General features: G+C 36.8%; 2 protein-coding genes and 1 long non-coding RNA gene across 13 annotated transcripts in view; 1 reads left to right on the top strand and 2 right to left on the bottom strand.

Moving 5' to 3' along the window:
• Positions 1-5,267, bottom strand: part of LOC127934462 (E3 ubiquitin-protein ligase TRIP12) — a 49,664-nt gene extending 44,397 nt beyond the window's left edge. For 3 of the 10 annotated variants that reach the window (XM_052531853.1, XM_052531858.1, XM_052531860.1), the window contains exons 1-2: positions 5,104-5,226; positions 2,486-2,515 (exon numbers count right to left, since the gene is read on the bottom strand). The gene's annotated coding sequence lies outside the window, so the exon portion shown is untranslated. Of the gene's footprint in view, positions 1-2,485; positions 2,516-3,461; positions 3,527-4,298; positions 4,587-5,103 lie in introns of those variants that run through there. The other 7 variants (XM_052531856.1, XM_052531862.1, XM_052531854.1 and 4 more) reach the window with 5 other exon arrangements.
• Positions 5,268-9,759: 4,492 nt separating this feature from the next.
• Positions 9,760-24,104, bottom strand: LOC127934500 (uncharacterized). Its single transcript, XR_008147772.1, has 2 exons — positions 23,965-24,104; positions 9,760-10,354 (listed from the first exon to the last, which is right to left on the bottom strand). It is a non-coding gene; the product is annotated as an uncharacterized LOC127934500 (long non-coding RNA).
• LOC127934464 (zinc finger and BTB domain-containing protein 38-like) overlaps positions 19,318-24,131 on the top strand; it is a 28,007-nt gene continuing 23,193 nt past the window's right edge. The window contains exons 1-2 of one of the 2 annotated variants that reach the window (XM_052531865.1): positions 19,318-19,649; positions 20,122-20,263. In XM_052531865.1, the coding sequence (XP_052387825.1) occupies positions 20,150-20,263 (114 nt within the window). In that variant the 5' untranslated portion in view covers positions 19,318-19,649; positions 20,122-20,149. The remainder of the gene's footprint in view (positions 19,650-20,121; positions 20,264-24,131) is intronic. The other variant, XM_052531866.1, reaches the window with a different exon arrangement.

The following is a 24,131-nucleotide window of genomic DNA, read 5'->3' as shown; positions in this document are numbered from 1 at the left end:
AAGGATTGTCTAGCAATATATTGATTATCGCAGAATCACTGTATTCGTAATATTATCGTATCATGAGCCGTGTGTTGTGATACGTATTGAATTTGGAGGTACCCTGCGATTCCCACCCCTTACTATACGTGCAAACAGACGACAACGGATAAAAATGTGCCTTCTTGCTTGAAGCCATGCTCTTTTGTTTGCCATCAAATGGCTTACCACAGCAGTGTGAATCCTGTCACAAAATGAGACAAAAAGTCCTACATGACGGTAAGTGTGATTTAAGGTATGTACGTCTTTACTACACTCCAATAATGTGACTAAAATGGGAATACTCGTCTTAATTCAATATTGTGTTTCCTTAAAGTATGACTTTAGCAAGATTAAGGTAATAAAAAATATGTTTACATGGTAGATACTTAGAGTATTTCCTCAATTGTGTTATTGTTGTCCATGTAAACGTACTCAGTGATATTAAAAGATCAAATTCAGTACACACCTTATTGACGATGCATGCTTTATGTAGGCAAGCAAATGAGCCCAGAATATGAACTATGGAATGCACTATGGAAAACATTTAAAATTAAACTTTGCACATTGTATTTATATTCTGGATTCATCTGCTTGCCTGTACAAATTATGCATCATCAATAAGGTGAACAATGAATTTGGCCTTTGAATATCACTGTCTTACTACATTACTACTAAATGCATGACTCATTAAAAAAACAAAAACTGGTGGTCAGTGGAGGAAAGCCTTCTTTGCCCTCCATGTGGGTGTTCCTGTAAGGGTGTGATGTCATGTGAAAACTATGAAAAGGCTAAGATACTCAACTTAACTTTCCCCAAGAACCAATTACACAATGGCTACATTTAAATGCAACCAAATAATCCATTTGTCATCAGATTGATGGCTCAATCGGACTGAAAAGCCTTCAAGAGAATGATTATTATGTGCAAACAGTAAGAAACTCTAGATTTATGCAGTGTGCATGTCAAAAAACAAAAAAATAAATAAAAATAAATTCAGATTTGAAGCTTGGAAATATAAACGCAGCACATCAACCCATTCACTTTATTTAGTGTTCATGTAAACACTACAATCAGATTCATCAATAGGAATGAATTCATTCTGATTGTAGGGTTTACATTTTACATTGAACCAAAAATTGTGCATGTAAATTTAGCCAATCATGTTGAATAGAACAGCCAACAGTTTAAAAAATTAAATAAGATCATTTAACGATCGCTAACAAATAAATCAATTGTAACACCCAATTCAAGCGGTTCATGATTTAAATTTTTTTGGGCTTACTGTACAATTTTATAATTCTATCGGTTTGTTTTTCAAATATTACATCTCAAGTTAGAATTATTATTAAAAAGAGGTGAAGCTGTCTGCGCAGGCTACTGTTAGTCAAACACATTTAGTTAATCTAAATATTCAGTAGTCTTAAACATGCCTGCCCCTACTATTTCGGTTGCTTATAATTGCCACCGACTCCATTTTGGGAGGAGAAACAAATGGCTTTAATTACTTTATCCCAATCATAACCAACACAGGATCAGCTACACAGCCCAAATCAAATAATCAAGAGAAATGAAACTGGTCCTGAGGCCTGCTGAAAGAATAAAGCAGCAAGAGCAACCCTGTGATACAGGAGAAACTGTCCAAAATGAATAAATATATTTTCTTTTCATATACACCTTGTCTATTTATCAATCCATCAAGAATTGATTGGATCATGACAAATTGTCTTTATGGACAGCTGATTAGATTAGAAGTCCTCTGGACCCAATGCTCTGCACATTTTGTATGTCTATCTTATCAGATGCACTCAGTTCAGTTCATGGTTCTCTTTCCTAATGAGCTGATATCTGAATCAGGTGTGATCAATAAGGGTGACATGCAAAATGTAGGGGGTCCCCAGGACTGGAATTTAGAACCAGTGGATAAGAGGGCTTGAAAAATAAGAGTCAAAAAGGAACTCCGTTTCAGAGGCTCAAGTCATCACATTCTGATGAAAGAAAAATAGAGAGAAAAAAAAAAAGCTCAAATGTGCTCTGATGAATCAGTTTCCTTAAAGCCAGGAACTGTATTAAGTAAATAGAGACAATTTTACTTTCATGATGACTTCACTAGTAACTCAACTACCAAATTACCAAAAACACAATAATCTATTTTAAAAAGGAAATTGCCTATTTGTTGCTTTTTAAGTCAATGGACCATTAGCACACTCGTGCTGCATAAACCTTGCTCATCTTCACACCACATTTACCCAAATCTAAGTGCTGCACACTTAAAACAAAGAATCTGAATAGTTTATAAAAAAAAAAAAAACTTTCTGCACAAGCCATATACTCTGGATGTTAAGAAACTTATCTGCCAAAGCAAGATTGTCAATTTCCTGTTTAACCCCCATCTCCTTCACACCTGTCCCCTCACTGGACTCATCTTGTCAGCATGAAGGTAACGGCAAAGACTATGCGAACTTACCAGCCGTGTGCAAATGCCCCAACCAGCAGCCTAGGGCGACAAGAAGGGGGACAATAATGGGGGTTAGGAAGGAGGGGTGAAAAAAAAGTTGATTTTAATCAAATGTGTTATTCCATTTAATGATGACATCGTAAAATCATAGATGAATTAAATTACCACTGCAGCCTAAGCTGGTAGCCATTTTGTTCAGTAATACAGTCAAAATCAATGCCATATGTCATTCCCTGACAATATGCAAGACATTTTACAAAGACTAATCTCAAATAAAAAGATAATTAAAAATACTGAATAGACTGTATGCTATACATCTAGATGCCTTTAAAGATTATAAAAAGAGACCACATTCGGCTACATAGGACATGGCTAGAGCACATTTTACAAGCTTATTTAAAGCATTACTAATTTTGTACCTTCAACTCACTTTTATATGAACACATTCACTATTCAGGTATTGTAAATAACACAAATTAAGTACACTGCTTTTGTATTACATATGAGGAGATAAGAGCTTTGTGTGGCCGTTTTCATTCAAGACTACGTAAATGTCATTATAAAACGAGTTTTTATATCCATATTATTAACATTTTACGAGTGAACATATGTATATGCAATACATACACTATCAGACGAACTGAATGTCCGGACGTAAAGCATAAAAATAATGTCTAGGTCGTCAGCTCGGCAGGTTTTGAAAGACAGGAGTATTTATGTTCAATCGAGACGACAGGCCTTCCTCTTCACAACGACACCATCATTAAAATCTACTTCAGAAAACTAAGCAACGTCCACGACGTTTCAACTACTAGACGCCAAATCCACGATTCCAAACTCAAACATTTAACGTCCAGAACAGAACAAAAGAAGCGTTCATTTCGACCATAACGCCTAACAATCAACGAACTGACCCCAAACATGTCAAAAATAACCAGTGCACTCTACACAGACTTCTACTTCCCTGAAGAGAGGGTGAACTTACATCGAGCATTCCTTCAAACGACCATAAAACAAAACAAACATTAGATCCATTAGATCAAGCGCAGTTGTGTGCTGCTGAGTGTGTGTTTGGACTCTTGACGTGAAAATACGACATGATTATGAAGGCCGTTTCTCACAACAGGCCTGAGCCAATCCTTTTGTTTATTTTGCCCAGTCCACGAAACAAACTCTTATCAGCCGAGACCCACTAAGTGTCCGTTCACGAGCATATCACACGAAACGTCAATTCACGGGAACAAGTACGAGTGCTTTTCGGTACAAATAAACAAAATACAGCAAGATTGGTTGATTTTCGCACTCCGAGGCCTTTCACACCGGTCTCGCGTATTTGTGTCACTGCTCCATAGTCGCTTTCCTCATTCAACTCAGCTAAGATGGTCCTTTAATACCGCATACACATATAAACCTACTGTTGCAAAGCACCACCGAAAACAACACCCGATGAAGAGTGTTTTAAAGTTACGTTATGTTCACTGAGTCAAAGTGATAATCATGACCAGCTAATGCTAGCCATGCTAAGTTAAACAAAACGCTCTAAAACATCATAGCACCTAACGTTAGCTACTCATACATAAACAACGTTTTTAAAACTGACAGACAGAGTGAAGTAGTTTCAAGTGCCGAATAAGAAAAATCATAAAATTTTGTCTTAAGCTGTTATTTGTACTAGCACGGCTAACCGATGCTAATCTGCTGAAGGGACGAAACGTGACAAGCGATTATCAACAAATAACCGGTATTAATTACAACAGCAAAGACAAAACACAGTATAATGTGAACAACCAAAACAATAGTACTAAAAAGATAAAGATTGTACCGTTGTTGTCAGTATTTGGCCTACATATGGTAAAGCTAAAGAGCAAAGCCGGTCTCCTGTCGACGTGTATGAGACGAGATCAGGTCAAAGTGACTGAAGACGTAAACAAACACCAGCTCCAGCAAACTACACGAATCAACATTTTACCCGAACACGACTGGAGACCACATGAAAATCATCTCTTGTGATGGATGAAAACTTCCTCCGTTTTAATCAGACATTTCGTGACATTACCAACAGATAAAGAAGCTGAAATAAACAAACTTGTAACGTTATTCGTTTCTCGTTACCTTCTAGTTTGTGGGCCATCATAGTATTAAAAATATTTAGCCAATCTCTAAATTGGCCCATCCCATAAAAAGCTAACAGAACTCCTTAGGTAGTCGTCATATACGTTGTACTACTCAGATGCTGATCTCTCAGTATTATAAATGGTTATAATTACTGTAACGTTATTTTTTTCCGAAGGGGATGTAAACGAGTCTCAATTCCCTCTCGATACCTCACAAAGGTTATTAAAAATGATTCGAGTAACGTTAGTTTGTTGTATCTACCATCACATGAACGCCATAAAGCGTTTTCCTTTAATACATAAAAATGATACACAAAACAGAAATAAACAAGGGGAACGGGAAAAGGGCTCGAGGGATGACAACTGGAAACCATTTTTTCTTTCGTCTGGCTTCTCTTACTCGTGTTACACGACTGATTCACACGAAGGGCTGCGATGCGCATATGATTCAAGACGCTTCCCGGAAACTGAAGTTAAATATATATGAGCATATCTTGGTGTTGTTGTAATTACCTATGTTTTTTGTCCAGTGTTGTAGTAGCTGTTAGACTCAGTGCAGCAGCAGCAGCAGCTTTACCTTCATCAGCTGAGCGACCTGCGAACTGCCGCATCACCTCCGCTCCCACAGCGCTGCGTGCTTCCGCCACGCACTACTTCCCACACCAAAGAACAACGATTATGACAATAAGTGGCGCAGGAATGCCTTCCCAACCACGGTGCCGACGATGATAACGGGCTTTGGAGTTACTGAACACGGCTCGTTTCATCATTAACCCAGTGCTTTATAAATAAATTACTAGTCAGCAACGTACGTCAGAATTTCGTAATATCAATCCGCCAGTTCGTGAACCCCCCACCCCCCCCCCACCCACCCAACACATACATAATTTTATGCAAACTTTTTAATTACAATTTTAGACTTTAAAAAAAAATGTTTCATACTTCTACCAGTTTGTTATCGCACAAAAAGATGTATTTGGAAGCACATTAAATGACAATTCCTCTGTAATCACCGTAAGGGACAAATATTTTAATGTGGTGGTCGATTTTTGGATTACCTGCATTGCAAAACAACAACATAGGCCAATCCGATAAGCAAAATGTATTATGATTTTGAATATCGTCATCAGTCATAATAACAAGTGAAACAAAAAATAACAAGTGTTTATAAAAAAAAAAAAATTCTGGAGACTTTTACATTTTTTGAATTATTTGTACAATGTAAAAAGTTCAACCAAATATTTTTTTAGTTAAATATATTATTGGAAATTTGATGGTTTTTGGTATGGGGTCATTTTTTAAACATATAATTTGCATAGGCTAATTGTTTAACAAACAAGCCCAAGTATGCCTTTTTAAATTTTTGAATGATTCAAGATTGCAGGATAAAGATCCAGATTACATTATTCTGCATATATATATATATATATGTATATGTATATGTGTGTGTATATATATATATGTGTGTGTGTGTGTGTGTGTGTGTGTGTGTGTGTGTGTGTATGTGTGTGTGTGTGTGTGTGTGTGTGTGAATGTCATCCATAATTGTAGAGCAGCTAGCTGTAGTGTTTGTTGGCACCAGGATTCTGGAGTACAGTTTTGCTCTGTGTAGCGGGAATTGACTACCTGGAACGTTTACCTGACAAACCACTGCTTAAAATCCTTTCCTACATATACTTCCAGGACAATGACCACCTCAGCCAAACCTCAAGTAGGTTTAGGAAGGTTAGGACGATACCCTGTCCCTTTCTCCTCTGCTTCTTGAGGAAAGTTAAGGTTGCATGTCAATCAGATCATATGTAACTGATGTTTCAAAAACATTGTAAGAATGTAGTGATTTACTAGGAGTGGTTGCACCAAAGGAAATCGTCAATATTGCTAATAAACTAACCTTTATCCTTTAAAGTTAACTTTAGGTTGTAACTTGTCCAGCATTATCTGGGTTTCTGAAATGAATGAGAGTGATAATTCATTTTTAATCTGTTGATGTGCATGTGTTTCCAGCTGTGTAACTCGGATGAGAAATGGAAGCAGGCTGTGCTGGGTCACTCTGATGTGATAAATGAAGACATGGAGATGGTGGAAAAGGCCATGGGTTCTTCAAATTTGGCAATAATAAATAACATGACAGCATGGCCTGCCCTGCAGAGGAAGAAGATGCAGCCAGTGCTGGATATTCATGAGCTATTAAAACAACTTTCAGTCAGTCAACAAGAAAATCATATGATCTTAGTGTTTATTAATTTATCCACTTCTGTATTTTCATGCTTGCATGTACTGATAAAAAGACAAGATATTGAAAAATTCTAATTCAGCTTGTGCTGTGCTATGACTGCCAAAATAAAAAAATTCCAAGTTTTTTTAATGTATGTAATCCATAATTATTCATGTACATCTTCAGTATTATGGATATTCACTATTTGTGTTTATATGGTTAATATACTAAATACCACTTTTGTCGCACTCTATCAGCACGTATACCCTCTAGTGGTGACTGTTTGACTCTTTTCATTAACTGCGATGTGGAAAGTGACCAGCAGGTGGTGCAAGTTAATAAAGTGAGTGAAGTGCAAACCAATGAAACGGGCTTTCACTCAGGCCTAGTAAACATAAAATCACTTAAAAAGATCCACTCTTTGTTTTACTTTTTATTTTAAGTGCATGTGGTTTTGAAATTAGAAGTCAGAGTATTTTTAAGGATCATCTATTTAAAGAAAAATATCTAATGTTGTCTTAAAAACCTTCAAGATACAAAGAAAGCCAACTTCTGTATATATAGACACAAATAGCTAACATAAATAAAAATACAGTTCACTGACATTGAGATGAACTGTGCAATATAAAAAGTTCCACAACAAATTTTTTAGTTTTTTTAGTTGGTTTTTGGTATGGGGTCATTTTTTGAACATATAAATTGCATAGGCTAATTGTTTAACAAACAAGCCCAAGTATGCCTGTACTGCATCCAATCCGTCATCACAATGTTACTAAACACACACACACACACTGCAGAGGCGCTGGTGCTGATGTAAACGTTGATAACCACACTTATCATGAGGGATCAGCAGACAGACGTTATGATTCATGAGTGACAACCGTTTTTTTTAGTGTGAGAAGGTATTTGATTTTTAATGTTATGACTGTTTAAGTATAACAATATAAGTTAATTAAAGAGTGGATAGTGACTCAACTCTCTAAACGTGAATTATTTAGGAGTGAGATGGCAAGAAGGTTCACTGCAACTCAGAAATCAGACCACATCTGAATTAATTCATCAAAACCAAAACTGAATATGTCTGTTTATACGAATCCTGTCTTTTTTTTCCTTTAAACGGTCCAGATTGCTAAATCCTTGAAAATTGATCTTGATCGGTTTTGACTTGATCAGTTTTGACTGTGCAAAGAGCCTTATAATTCAGTGTGTATCAATGAATGACACAGTTTTGACAGTCATGGCGCATGCATGAACGAGTGTGAAATACTAATTAAGTTGCTGTTTTCCTTCACTTGGGCACTTTTTTAATTTAAATTAGATTATTCTGTCTGCTGACATTGAAATTGGATTCATGTTCTGCCCAGCCCTGAATCTCCTGCGTCTCCATTGGTGCCGTCCAGCCCAAGTCCTTCTGTGTTCCCTCCCAGCCTCCCTCTCCCGCCTCCTCTCAAACCAGACTGTTCCTCAACCTTATCTCTGCTGGTGTCTGTCAGTCCCTCAGCTCAGCGTCAGTCATCGCCATCTGGGCGCTCTTATTCGCATCGGGACTTTCAGTCTCCATCTCCGCCTTGGCATGAGGATTCTCTGTCTCCGCCTCCAGCCTCAGAGCCCTGGACTCCACCATGGCCCGTCATCCCACCAGCTCCAACGGGCTCCCTCGTCCCTCCGGCTCCGCCTTGGTCAGTTGTCGACCATCTGCTGCCTCGAGACTCCACTCCTCTGGCTTCACCTCATCAGTCCATCCCTCAAGGCTTCTCCTTCCCTCCGGCTCCACCTCCATCCTCAGTCGCTCCAGCTCCGCAGCGGTCTTCTGGAGCCCCGCCTCCACCTTGGTTGCCTGTGCCTTCAGCTCCGCTTTGGCCTTCTGGATTCTCCATGTCACCCTGCTCTCCGTCTGCTTGGCTCCATCTGGGGCTCCTCATCCATTGGTGCAGTCTCCGTCAGTCGGCCCCCTAGTGTTGTCACCTCTCACTCCACCATGGTTCCTCCCGCCGTCGACTCCACCGTGGGCCACCATCCTGGCTGTCCTCTGAAGCTCCATCTGGCTCCTCCCTCCATCCAATCCACCCTGGCACTATGGTCCATGTTCCCTCTCCATTGCGAGGACGCAACGTTCCGGGAGGGGTCGAAATGTCACAGTTATGGAATTCTGTTCTTACTGTGTTTACTTTTTGGTCATGTTCCTTTTCTTGTTTAGTTAATTAACTAGCCCCACACCTGTTTCTGTTTCCCATTGATTACTTTCTCAGTATTTAAAAATCTGTGCTTTTGCTTTGTCCACTGTTAATGTTTGAAGATTTAGATTTGTGTTTGGTTGTGCCCAGCTCCGCCTTGGCATGAGGATTCTGTGTGTCCTCCTCCAGCCTCAGAGCCCTGGACTCCACCATGGCCCGTCATCCCACCAGCTCCACCCGGCTCCCTCGTCCCTCCGGCTCCGCCTTGGTCAGTTGTCGACCATCCGCAGCCTCGAGACTCCACTCCTCTGGCTTCACCTCATCAGTCCATCCCTCAAGGCTTCTCCTTCCCTCCGGCTCCACCTCCATCCTCAGTCGCTCCAGCTCCGCAGCGGTCTTCTGGAGCCCCACCTCCACCTTGGTTGCCTGTGCCTTCAGCTCCGCCTTGGCCTTCTGGATCCTCCATGTCACCCATTGCGAAGACGCAACGTTCCGGGAGGGGTCGAAATGTCACAGTTATGGAATTCTGTTCTTACTGTGTTTACTTTTTGGTCATGTTCCTTTTCTTGTTTAGTTAATTAACTAGCCCCACACCTGTTTTTGTTTCCCATTGATTACTTTCTCAGTAATTAAAAATCTGTGCTTTTGCTTTGTCCACTGTTAATGTTTGAAGATTTGAAAATTTTTCCTTTGTCTTTGGAATTTCACAAGCTCTTACAAGATCTTTAAAGTAGCAAAGACTAAAGTCTCAAATCAAAAGAGATATTCTTTATCAATCAATCAATCAATAAATCACCTTTATTTATATAGCGTCAAAGCAACTGAACAACATTCATTCGGAAAACAGTGTCAATAATGCAAAATGATAGATAAAGGCAGTTCACCATTGAATTCAGTTATGTCATCTCTGTTCAGTTTACATAGTGTCTGTGCATTTATTTGCAATCAAGTCAATGATATCGCTGTAGATGAAGTGACCCCAACTAAGCAAGCCAGAGGTGACAGCAGCAAGGAACCGAAACACCATCGGTGACAGAATGGAGAAAAAAACCTTGGGAGAAACCAGGCTCAGTTGGGGGGCCAGTTCTCCTCTGACCAGACGAAACCAGTATATCAATTCCAGGCTGCAGCAAAGTCAGATTAGGCAGAAGAATCATCTGTTTCCTGTGGTCTTGTCCTGGTGGTCATCTGAGACAAGGTCTTTACAGGGGATCTGTATCTGGGGCTCTAGTTGTCCTGGTCTCCGCTGTCTTTCAGGGCAGTAGAGGTCCTTTCTAGGTGCTGATCCACCATCATGTCTGGATACGTACTGGATCCGGGCGACTGCAGTGACCCTCTGATCTGGATACAGACTGGATCTGGTGGCCACGGTGACCTCGGAACAAGAAAGAAACAGACAAATATTAGCATAGATGCCATTCTTCTAATGATGTAGGAAGTACATAGGGTGTTATGTGAAGTGTTTCCGGTTTACCTAATTAATGCAGCCTAAAAATCCTTTAAAGGATTTGGATATTAAAAGCATATTAGTATGTTATGTGCATGCCAGGTTAAAGAGATGGGTCTTTAATCTAGATTTAAACTGCAAGAGTGTGTCTGCCTCCCGAACAATGTTAGGAAGGTTATTCCAGAGTTTAGCCGCCAAATAGGAAAAGGATCTGCCGCCCGCAGTTGATTTTGATATTCTAGGTATTATCAAATTGTCAAATACTGAGGTGCAAAACCATTCAGGGCTTTATAAGTAATAAGCAAAATTTTAAAATCTATACGATGTTTGATAGGGAGCCAGTGCAGTGTTGACAGGACCGGGCTAATATGGTCATACTTCCTGGTTCTAGTAAGAACTCTTGCTGCTGCATTTTGGACTAGCTATAGTTTGTTTACTAAGCGTGCAGAACAACCACCCAATAAAGCATTACACTAATCTAACCTTGAGGTCATAAATGCATGGATTAACATTTCTGCATTTGACATTGAGAGCATAGGCCGTAATTTAGATATATTTTTGAGATGGAAAAATGCAGTTTTACAAATGCTAGAAACATGGCTTTCTAAGGAAAGATTGCGACAAATAGCACATCTAGGTTCCTAACTGATGATGAAGAATTGACAGAGCAACCATCAAGTCTTAGACAGTGTTCTAGGTTATTACAAGCAGAGTTTTTAGGTCCTATAATTAACACCTCTGTTTTTTCTGAATTTAGCAGTAAGAAATTACTCGTCATCCAGTTTTTTATCGACTATGCATTCCATTAGTTTTTCAAATTGGTGTTTTTCACCGGGCCGCGAAGAAATATAGAGCTGAGTATCATCAGCATAACAGTGAAAGCTAACACCATGTTTCCTGATGATATCTCCCAAGGGTAACATATAAAGCGTGAAGAGTAGCGGCCCTAGTACTGAGCCTTGAAGTACTCCATACTGCACTTGTGATTGATATAATACATCTTCATTCACTGCTACAAACTGATGGCGGTCATATAAGTACAATTTAAACCATGCTAACAAAGTGTTCAAGTCTATGCAAAAGAATGCTGTGGTCAATTGTGTCAAACGCAGCACTAAGATCCAATAAAACTAATAGAGAGATACAAAATCAGATGATAAGAGCAGATCATTTGTAACTCTAAGGAGAGCAGTCTCAGTACTATGATACGGTCTAAATCCTGACTGGAAATCCTCACATACTGTATACCATTTTTCTCTAAGAAGGAATATAATTGTGAGGATACCACCTTTTCTAGTATCTTGGACAGAAAAGGGAGATTCGAGATTGGTCTATAATTAACTAGTTCTTTGGGGTCAAGTTGTGTTTTTTTTATGAGAGGCTTAATAACAGCCATTTTGAAGGTTTTGGGGACATATCCTAATGACAATGAGGAATTAATAATAGCCAGAAGAGGCTTTATGAAAGTTAAGAGTGAACCACACCCCCTAAATGGCTCATTCTAACATTCCCCCACATGTCTATGTCACGGTGTGGGAAGATTTGCATAATGCTAATGTTCCAAATGTTCACGCAAAGAAAGAAGGCATAACTTTTATTCTTACAGCATACGTTTTTCATATTTAAAGTATTTGCCTCTGATGATTCAAACGCGAGTTTTGAGCTGTTTAGGGTACTGCTTGTTGTTTGGCGTTTCTCCTATCACAAATGCAGACATGGTTTTATGTTTCCGCGGTGCGATATACAACACAACAGGTAAAAAGACAGTATAGGTCATTATAAACAGTAATGCATAGCAATGGCGTAACATTTCCATCACATGCTTGAACCATTCGCCAATCACAATGCACTGGATAACTGGCCAATCAGCATACACCTTGCTTATCAAAACGAAGAGCTTTGTAAAGTCAACACATTTCAGAAAGTCTTGGCATAGAGGAGAAACGATAATGTACATTATGTGGAAAATAATGTGTTTCTTGAACCTTAAACCGCATAAACACATTGCATTGCACCAAATATACAAAATAATGTTCTTTTTAGCAACATCATATGACCCCTTCAATAATTTTTATATACTTGAAATAAGTATTTGTAATTTGAAAATATTTAAACATTGCATAAGCTTAAAAAGGGGGAAGAGACCAAAAGAAACTCTGGGTTTACAGAAAAAAACCTGCTCCCGACCAGATTAGGTTACTATGCTAATTTACCAACAGAAAACCCTGAGTTTCCCATTTCTGGGGATAACAAACTCTGAGTTTTCAGTGGCCATGTGTTTAATGCTTAAACAAACCTGTGTGACTATAGCAACCTGGGATTATCAGAGATGGGTAAAAATTTTTATTAACATTAAATATTTAATTTAATATTTGTATATTATTATTATTATTATTATTATTATTATTATTACATTAACTTATTAGAGCTATATTTTTATATTTATTATTATATGTGACCTTGGACCACAAAATCATATGGGTCAATTTTTCAAAATTGAGATTTATACATCATATGAAAACTGAATAAATAAGATATCCATTGATGTATGGTTTGTTAAGATGGGACAATATTTGGCCGAGATACAACTATTAAATCTGGAATCTGAAGGTGCAAAGGAATCAAAATATTGAGAAAATCATATTTTAAATTATCCAAATTAAGTTCTTAATAATGCACATTACTAAACAAAAATTATGTTTTAATATATTCACATTAGGAAATTTACAAAATATCTTTACGGAACATGATAATTATTTAAAGGGTATGTTCATCCAAAAATTAAAATTATGTCATTAATGACTCACCCTCATGTCGTTCCAAACCCATGATACCACCGTTCATCTTCGGGACACAGTTTAAGATATTTTAGATTTAGTCCGAGAGCTCTCAGTCCCTCCATTGAAACTGTGTGTACAGTATACTGTCCATGTCCAGAAAGGTAAGAAAAACATCATCAAAGTAGTTCATGTGACATCAGAGAATTTAGAATTTTTAGAAGCATCGAAAATACATTTTGGTCCAAAAATAACAAAAATTACGACTTCATTCAGCATTGTCTTCTCTTCCGGATCTGTTGTGAGCACGTTCACAACACTGCAGGGACGCTGCTGACGTACGACCCTGCTGACGTGTTATCTTTGTTATTTGGTGCACCAGAAAACACATCAGCAGCGTCGTGAACGCACTCACAACAGACCCTGATGTTTTTATTACGGTCTGGACAGTATACCGTACACACATTTTCAATGATGATGAGCATTTACAGTAGGCTATTATTTACAAAAGTATTCAGATTTCTTGTAGAAATCTTATATTATTTTATATTATAATTTTATATTATGCACTCTGTGAAAAAAAACGTCTAATCTAATCCAACATCTAATGTTGTTAAATAAATGTTTCTTGCATTTTTTCAGTATCATGTGTGTCACCATGATGGGGTTTAGTGTTTGTGTGAAAGACATTGTGCACCATTAATGATATTACATGCCCGTAGTCTTCCAGAGTGGAAATATTTTGTCCAGGCTTCGAAAATCAACAGATATTGAATTTCACTGGATATGATGACAGCAGTGTTTCAGCAGTGTTCAGTAACTTGGATAATTATTTGTTTCTATCATGATCTAAAATTGACCTAATCTGTAATCCCCGCCACCCTTAGTTACTGTTGCTTACTCGGACAAGCAACAGTAACCTTTTCCTAAGATGTTTTTGATAAATGTTGGGTAACAAGATAAATTTTTAAATGTGGCTTTACAGATCACAATACAAGCAGGAGAAGCTTCATGTGATGGTTGTCATGATCGCAGATGACAACATCCAGGATTCATGTAATGCAGGGTAAGATTAAGTTGATTAGTTTAGGAAATGGGAAAAAAATTAATTACATTGCCCATCCTCTCAAGTTACCTGGAATCAGTGATCTAAGTACCACAGGCACATTGTTTTGCCATTTTTGTAGCATACACATGCTCTGATACTGATTTTCTGCCTACACTATATTTCCATAATTTTCAAAAGATTTCTATGTGATTTACAGATATATTTAAGTACAGATGAATATTAAAGTCACGTTGACGTAAACTCTTCTCTCCACTGTGGCTGTCTGTCATCCTCCATTTAGCATTCATTCTGCACGTCGCATTCAGTTAAGCCAGTCAAGACGATGAAAATCTATCCAAGATGATTCACTGTTCCTATAATTATACTTGATCTGTAGATCAAGATCTGTGGTTTTGCATGAAAGGAGTTTAGTGCTGTTTCTAAAGCATGCTACTTTCTACTGGATGTCTAATAGAGATCACTGTCACAACTGGTCAAGGAGGCAAACAGGCAGATTCAAACAAGCAGGTGAGATTATTAAGGCAACTGGGGAGAAGCTTCCAATTTAGGAGAATCAAAACTGAAGGAATTAACGGAAGAAGAGAAAACAGTCTTGTCTGAGCTGAAACTTTTAGTACTTCAAAAGACAGTAGAGGCTTCCAGGATCTACTGGCTGACAGGTAGGTAAGGGATCCACTTGAGAAGCTTGTAACCTTGAGACCAGCCAATGAGTGACTGTGGTGAGTGTGGATTTGAATGGTGAGGTAAGTGGATGTTGGTGTCCTTGATCAGTAATCAGGTGATTGTGAATGGTTGTAGGAGGCTGGTGAGGCAGGTGATTCTGTGACAAGAGCTGTATGAATTGTTCTTCTTGTGCACATTAACTGAAATATAAACTGTTAAAAGAAGAGGCTCAATGAACTATCGCACATATAGACTACTGTATGCATCAAAATCCTCTTCCCTTCGTGCTTGGGACTTTTCTATGAGGAAAGCTGTGCGGGATGCACTGTAAAAAAAAAGACTAAAAATGCTACAGTAAATACCTGTTAATTGGTTATCAGTAAGTTTCCATACTATATATGGTGAATAACTGTAATTACATTTAATGTAATTTTACAGTAAATTACCGTTTTTGAAAGTGACAAAGAAAAAGTAATTGTAAATTGTAAATTGACACTCCCAGAAATAACTCCCTGTTTTGAAATAACAGTTTCATCTTATTTTTTTCTTATCAGTTGTGTACATTAGGGTTTTATCTTACTGATATTAGTACTTCAATATGCTGGTTTATTAACATTACATCAGTTAATGAAATACAGTTTTTTACAGTGAATTTAAGTTAAGACTGTAAAGCATACGACCAAATTTTTAGCTGCGAAATTCTGGCAACCACAGTTGCTGTTATTTTACCGTAAATGTCATACTTTTTTTTACAGTGTGCACATAAACGCTTCGTGCCACTCCATATAGGAGCCTTTCATGTTATAATATTTTGCGCAATGAAAGATTATTAATAGCCTTTCTTGTTGTCTTTTCTATCATATTCATATATACATTTAAAAGAGATGTCTTTTAATTTTATAGTATATTAATAGATATATAAATATATTACTTATTTTTCATAAATGTATTTTACAACAATAATGTTGTATAATGAGCAATGTTTAACATTTTACCAGATTTAGCCCTACACTTACTCACTTTTATTTGTTCCTGTGGAGGAAATTTTATTTTATATTCACATTATTTGCTGTACTCTACTAAGGAGTGTTCTTTCTTTATTATGTCTAATTAACATGCTTAAGTTTGTCATGCGATAGATGAGACATAACAGGAAACCTATGTGCAAGAAAGTGTGAAATGTTATGTCAGCTTTTTAGACGTCCTGGATTCTTAGAAATGCATCTGGAGAACATAGTTAGACACCTTAAATGGACATGTATGTTCACTATGCATTGTGATCGGATGAGATAAAAGCATCCACATTTGATGAAGGTATAAATGTTGAGTAGGGTTGTTGCCTCTTTGTCACACTCTGCAGCAAATATATATGATTGGTTGACCTTTCTTGCAAGAAAATTAATCTTCAAAATCCTTTATCTCACAAACCTACCTCAACAGTTTCCCACAATTTTTTTTTTTGTTCACTAAATGTTTAGATTTTATAAAAAATGATTGTGCACGTATTGTGCATTTTTCTAGAGTAACCTTTGCAACTGAATTATCCGCCGCATTATTTTTATTTTTTAGATTATGATTGTATAATCATTTGTTGTTTTTCTTTACAATGAAGTTTTCTTTTATGTAGTAGATTGTGTTTAACACTCAAAAGAGTGATGATCAGGTTAACACATTGAGGTGTAAAAACTCTGCAGGTATCGGATCAGTATCAGTTCTGAAAAAGTGGTATTTACCCAGCCCTAATAAACACCATCAAACCGATGAAAGCGTCAGATCTTCTAATGTTTCTCTATGACGCTGAAATCTGTCCGGTCCCCGTGCAGATGATAATCAACTTCAATTGGCTCATCTGCGTTCGAGGGGAGGGGATTACCAATAAATCAGTTGGTTGAAAGGTGTTTTGCCCCTAACTTCAGAAGCATGGCTTGAATTTCCATTTGTGAATATAGCCAAAGCTAAATGATATGACACACGTTAGGATTTTTTAAAAGGAAAATTTAAAAGAGACAAAAGAACAATTAGGGGGAATCAATAAATTATGAATAATTTACTGCCATTGTGTAAATAATATGTAATTATGTAATCCATAAAAAAAGTTACTGTAATCTGATGTGCTCACAATCAGATTACAGTAACTTTACAGCAATAAATTTTATTGTACTCTAATTACAAGTACTTACGTAATACTGATCACATATAATAAATTACTACCCAGCGCCGTCAGTAAGATGCATTTAGAAAACAGGGTAACACTTTAGAATACTGTTACTTACTTACTACATAACTAATAAGGAATTATTGAAGAACTAACAGGTGATTATTCATTAACACTTAACTCACTAGTGTTAACTACTAAGAAAGATGTGTTAACTAATCAGTATGTAATATCATTTTATGATTATGTTTAGTAACAGTTAGCTAATCAATAACTAATGTATTCTGTCATACCTCCTGAAGAACTACAATTAATTATCTACTAGTTAGGGTTCAAGAAAAATAACTATGAAGTAACTACTAATGAACATTACACAATTACATTGAATTGTGACATTTTAATATAAATGTTATTAACAATAGTATTAGTAGTATGAAAATGCAATATTAATAAATGCAATACATTTTATAGAGGTTTTGCCTATGTAGTAAATTGTTTTGTGAGTGTTTTTTGTAAGAAATCAGCTTCCAATAGGAACCCCACCATGACTCCAGTGCCTTGCGATAACTTACCTTAGTTTTTATATTTTACATACAGTACTGTATGTGTGCCTCCTCAATATATACCACATTATCATTAATTATATTTCCAAAGCCTGAGGAAAAGTGAAAATGCCGGTATCCAATTTGTAATTAATAAAGAATTATAAAATAATTATGCAGGACTTATTTTGCTCCTGAAACATTAGGCCTATTTTAAAGTGAAAATATTGGGAACCCATTAGTAATAACTAAAGAATTATCAGATAATTCCTGAAGAATTACTTAGAATCTGAAACAGTATTCTAAAGTGAAAACATAGGGAACCCATTAGTAATTAATAATTAATTGTTAAATAATTCTGCAGGACTTAATTTGAACCTGAAACATAAGACCTATTCTAAAGTGAAAACATAGGGAACCCATTAGTAATTAATAAAGAATTATCAGATAATTTAGCAGGACTTACAGAATTCTAAAGTGAACCTATTAGTAAATAATAATAAACTACATCATTTTGACCAAAAAAAAAAAAAAAAAAAAAAAAATGGTATCACTTTATTTTACAGTCCTGTTCCTCATTTACATACTATGTACTTGTTACAGTAATTACAATAACTATGTAATAACTAGGTACTAACCCTGAACCTACCCCTAAACCTAACCCTACCCCCCGTAGTTACCTTGTATTACCAGAACTTTCTTAGATAAATACACTGTAAGTACACTATAAGTACATGTTAGTACACGTACTGTAAAATAAAGTGCAACCAAAAAAACTATAAAAGTGATCATAAACTTTGTAAAATACTCTCATTTGTTTATTTCAGATGAGAAAATTAGCAGGTGAGAAATTCTTAATACAGCATATTTTATTCCATTTTAACATGTATGCTGCCCACATTTTAACTAATTTAACAAACATTTCATAATCAAAAGTTAAACATTTAGAAGCAAACTAAATCCATATTTCATTTCCATTATAGGATAATAAGTGGGCTGTAACAAAGTTTATATTGTAGTAGTACTTTGTACTTGTCCTTTTACTCAAGTAATTTTGAAAATGAATTGGCCTACTTATAATTTTCCTGGAGTAATATTTTATTGGGGTATCTGTACTTTTACTCAAGTACTTGATTTGTGGGACACAGCCTGATTATTATAGTGATTTTTTGCATATAACTGTTCAGTAGTAGTTATTTCATAGTTATTTTTCTTGAACCCTGACTAGTAGATAATTAATAGTAGTTCTTCAGGAGGTATCACAGAATATATTAGTTACTGATTAGGTAACTGTTACTTAACACAATCATAAAATTGTATTACATACTGATTAGTTAACGCATTATTCTTAGTAGTTAACAGTAGTGAGTTAAGTGTTAATGAATAATCACCTGTTAGTTCTTCAATAATTCCTTATTAGTTATGTAGTAAGTAAGAAACAGTATTCTAAAGTGTTACCGAAAACGCTTTACATTCCAAATGTCTCTTACTGTGAATTTCCACTTAATACCAGCTAATTTTTACTACAGTAATAGTGATACTTGGCTCAGCAAACACCCACAACAGAAATAAATTATTCATCTGTCCACATCCTGACAGAATTATCAACAGTTTGCAGGGCTTATAACCGTTTGAGAGGCAGCTTTCCTTTGCTTCTTCCCTCCCTTTTCCAACCCCTCCCTCCCATCTCTTTCTCTCTCTAGAGCCAGTACAGCAACTCGATGACGCAGCAGCAACAGAGGCCTGTGGAACGATTGCTGGGCTGAGAGAATAACAGAGAGGCGCTGCTTTGGCCCAGCCTAGGCACTCAAAGACACACACACACACACACACAACGCCACAAAGGAAGTACTGCTGAGAGAGAGCAGCTGATCTGGCCCTGAAGGAGAAACTGTGCTGCAGAGGCTCTATCCTTCGCTCTTCTCTCAACTATGGCAGAACAAACTGATCTCACCCTGGGCCAGACTGTTTACATCTACAGCTGCTCAAATATGGAAGAGGAGGAGGAATAGATCAGGTATATATCAGCCCCGCTCATCCGAAACTCTCTTTTTCACTGTCTTACTTACTCTACTAACATACCGAGAGATTGTGAGCCGTTGTCCATTAATGCTGACTAAAAAGAGCCGTTCAAAGTGTTACGCTGTGGGACTGGTGAGATGATCGAGTGGCCATGAGCGTAATGAGTGTGTTTGTGTGTGTAAGCTTGTTTTTTGTATATACTGTGGGAATCCATCCAAATGGACGTCTGGAGACAGTCGTTTGAGTGCGTTTCTGTTGATTACGTTCCAATAAAGGCGGACCTTACTGTCATAATAACCATGTAAACAGCTGAAAGCTATAACAGCATAATATAGCATAAAGCTGCACTACAGCCTGTTTTATATACATATATATGTATATAACTATGGGACTTTTCATTAGTTACAACATGAAATTTTGTAAAATAGTCAACAAAAAAAACAAAACATGCATACTACAAATTACAGGACTGGATCACGTATTGAGTTCTCCTGCATGATGACCACAAGAGGGCACATCAGTGTAGTTCCTGACGCACATTTAATCGCACCAACAGGGACCAGAGGAAAGACGACCTCGATTATGAGGAGCGGTATGAACAAACGTCAGGTTGGTAAAGGGATTTTGATCTTACTGTGATATTTAAGGAGTTCCAGGCACTTGATAGCAGGAAATGTTAAACTGTAGCCTGCCTACTTGCTTTTGCTCCAGCAAGACTACGATATTATTGTGTTAATACGTATGTGATATTTATGTGATACTTTCATGTTTTCACATTTGAGCTGAACAGCTCACTGATAGAATTTGGTTTCATGAGAGGCATCATTACGTTTCCATCATTACAAAATTTAATAAGAAACACAGCGGCCCACATATTGAGCTAGGCCTCATCTTAATTATCAGAGAGATTTATCATAGTGCTCAGTTTGTTTTCGTTCACTTTTTTACGTTATACTTAAGGCTGTGTTGGCTTTGAGTGGAAGTTTCATGCAATGAGCTCATTTGTACTGTGGTTTACTGTAGGCCTCTCTTTGACAGGCCTCAGTTGTGTTAGCATCTTTGATGCTTTCATGGCCTGCTAACGGTTCACTGCATACTTGATATGACTCAGTGATGATGGTGCTGTGGCTGGAATGGCAGAACTTCTCACACCCCGATGTTATCTAGAAGCAGTGTGACACATTGCAGAAAATTTATTGCAAAAATGTATTTCTTTTCAGGAGGAAATCTCTTGCTACAGCATAAACATATTAGGTGGCTTTCACACTGGGCTTGTTTGCTGTGGTTCAAACCTGAGTGCAATTGTGCACCCACATTTGCACGACAGCTTTTACGCTAGCAAATTGTACTGAACTCTGAAGTCAATCTAACCAGGGTGCGCACCAGATGTCTTAGTGTGTAAGTTCCCTTAAACCTTAAATAAGAAATAGAAACAATATCCATGAACTTCCCAGCCTCTCATGTAAATAGTCCTAGAATACACTGTTAAAAAGTGTGCTGTCCCTCCAGGGGAGAAATATTGCCAGCTTTGACAAAGGAAACACTTATAACATTCTTTGTTTATTTTAAATTGCATATATTAAAATATATAATACATAATTGTTTTTCCATTTTTATAATAGGTAACATTATTTTACACATAATGAGAAATTAGTACACAAAAACAAAGTAATAATATAACAACAATAATATAACAAGTGAGTAGCAACAGGAGTTTATGGCTGTATTTACTATCATAGTAATAATAGTGAATAATATATGGTTTATTCATACACTCTTAGTAATGTTGGTAAAAATATGACCCAATGAACTTAATTTGAAGGAACTTATCATACAGTACTTTCAGTTACTATATTTATACAATTAAAAAATATATAATATATTTAAATTTCTTATATGTCAATATATTCACATTTTAGTGTATATAAATATCCAGTACAACAAAAAAGATCTTTGGAATGTGGCTTAATGGATGATCTGGCTTTTTATTCCTTTGAGTTCTAGGTATCGTCACATCGGAACAAGTTAGCATTTTCTGCCCAATGAGCTACACAGGTCTTTACCATCGCTGCTATTTTATCACAGACAGTATTGTGCAAAATATAGATTCTGTATAGATAAGCTGGTTAATGACTAGTCCAGGCCTGAAAGCCTGAAAGCTTTTCCTTTAATTCCCAGTGTTTTCTAGAGCCCGACCGATATATAGTTTTGCCAATTTTATCGGCCGATATGAGCCTGTTGCAGATATATCGGTATCAGCGTATATGTCGTCAATATGCCACCGATATTAAGATAAAATATATATTTTTTAATTCAATTCAAGTTTATTTGTACAGTGCTTTTCATGATACAAATCATTGCAAAGCAGCTTTATAGAAAATACATTTGCTAAAATATATTTAGTAGTTGCTTGTAAATGGTGTTATTACGTTTGTCCAGCCGAGTGTGCTCCATTGTTTGCTACTGGGGATCTGGATGAAACGCTTTAAAGCTTAAGTGAATGGAATACCATTGAAAATCTCAACAGCCATATCTCCGTAACGGGTAATAGGAGATAACGAGAGGTGCCCTCTTGAACGCTGAATCAAGTGCATGTCTCAAAGACCGCTTTCGAATTAGACAACCCCCGCGTTGATAGCCCCTTGGTTTAGGGACTTACAGGAGGTCAAGTCAAGGACGGGCTGTTCTCACGGTATGTTATATCAGACTCCGCACTTCTCTAGTAAGTTTCGTCTGTGTTTGAAGTCTGTGAATGAATGTGCCAAAGTAAAACTTTACACTTTAAACTCTAACGGAAGTTGAATGGAATTGAATTGAAATAAAGTTGAATAAACTTCAACTTTACTGTTTATTGCACTGATTTCAGACTCATTTTGGATAATAAAGTTTATTGTTAAATTGATGAATACCCTGCCTCCATTAAATATCTTTGCCATGTCATAATAAGTGTTTGATCACCACATTTGAGTGATCATTGCAAACAATGTGTTAATATTCTGCTTATGTATATCATGCATTCTATATGAAGTACCATTCAAAAGTTTGGACACACAAATGGGAAAGTGTCCAAACCTTTGACTGATACTATGCTGTACTGTAATTTACACATAAAGAATATTGGCCGATATATCGGTATCGGCTTTTTTTACTCCCTAATATCGGTATCGACATTGGCCCTCCAAAAAAAAAAGAAAAAAAAAAGAAAACATATCGATTGGGCTCTAGCGTTTTCATGGTTTTCTAACAACTGTGGGAACATTGATATGAAATTTTAGACATAAAAGGGCAATTTATTCAATTCCTAGACATGCATAAGGAAAGAGTTCGTGGGCTGGATAGTTTAGCGATCAATCTACTCTTTGGTTCTTATTTCACCATCAGTGTTTCACTTATAAAATAAACTGGGAGCTGAACACAAGCCAGGCCACTAGTGAATGCAGCCTTTGTTACAGCGGCTTGTCTTCATGGCACCCAGGTAATCAGCTCTCAGCCCTGTTTCCAGAAATAACCGCTGGTATCTGGGCATTAGGTTCACATGCTCCACCATGAGCTGAAGGAGGAGGCCTTCTGCAAGCTTTAAAGAGACACTTCGTCGACTTTAATCACTGGCCTAGCACATTAACTCAGGTGTAAACAAGAGCTTATTTGATGGCAAACAAAATAAACATAGATTAAATATAGTGAAATTTATTGAAGCTGTTCACTTTTAAAATCAGGGATTTGTGTTATCTTTTAAATGTAGAAATAAATAAATAAATAAAACAGAAAAGTTTTAATTTCTACCTTTTCTTTACTAATTTAAGTAAGTAAATCAAGTAAATTTCGCTTCCATTGAAGCACAAAAGTTTTTTTGGCTGTGGTCAAATCAAGCTGGAGAACATGATCATCAGATTTTGTTCTGCTCAAGTGTTGCTGTCATTACAGCAAAAGAGGGACAAAACAAGTACAGGACATTGCAAACATTTTACATTATTTGTTATTTCATTATCACAGTTTTTTTTCATTGATTTTGTTATGCTTATGATGTAAATTATAATGAAAATACTGCATTAAATTACAAAATGCAAAGAAGATTTTTCACCAGTGGGAAAACGAGTTTGTTGTCTTAAAGAGAAAAAATCTTGAAACACTGATATTAATTTTAGATATATTTATAATATTACATTTATTAATAATAGTGTGATTAAGAAATGCTGGGAAAACAGACAGAAAGATAAATACCGTGAAGAAAAATACATTTCTGTAAGTATTCACAGGATTTATGTGCAGTATTTATTTGCAGTCTTCACCCTGAATAAAGAAAGACATACCCAGTTTGGGCCATAAAATATAATGACCTGCAGATGGAATGTGAAGTAGCGCCTCCCTATCCTCTTTCTCTCATTCCCTCCCATCCGTCTCCTCCCTTTCTCGTGCTCTCTGCAGAACAGCCGCATCCCTTGCATCAATCAGCATCCATGATGAAGGTGAACCTACA

This window comes from Carassius gibelio, chromosome A18 (assembly GCF_023724105.1).
Source record: "Carassius gibelio isolate Cgi1373 ecotype wild population from Czech Republic chromosome A18, carGib1.2-hapl.c, whole genome shotgun sequence".
Lineage (NCBI taxonomy): Eukaryota > Metazoa > Chordata > Actinopteri > Cypriniformes > Cyprinidae > Carassius > Carassius gibelio.
Note: the sequence above shows the minus strand (reverse complement) of the source record. Positions and strands in the feature narration are given on the sequence as shown.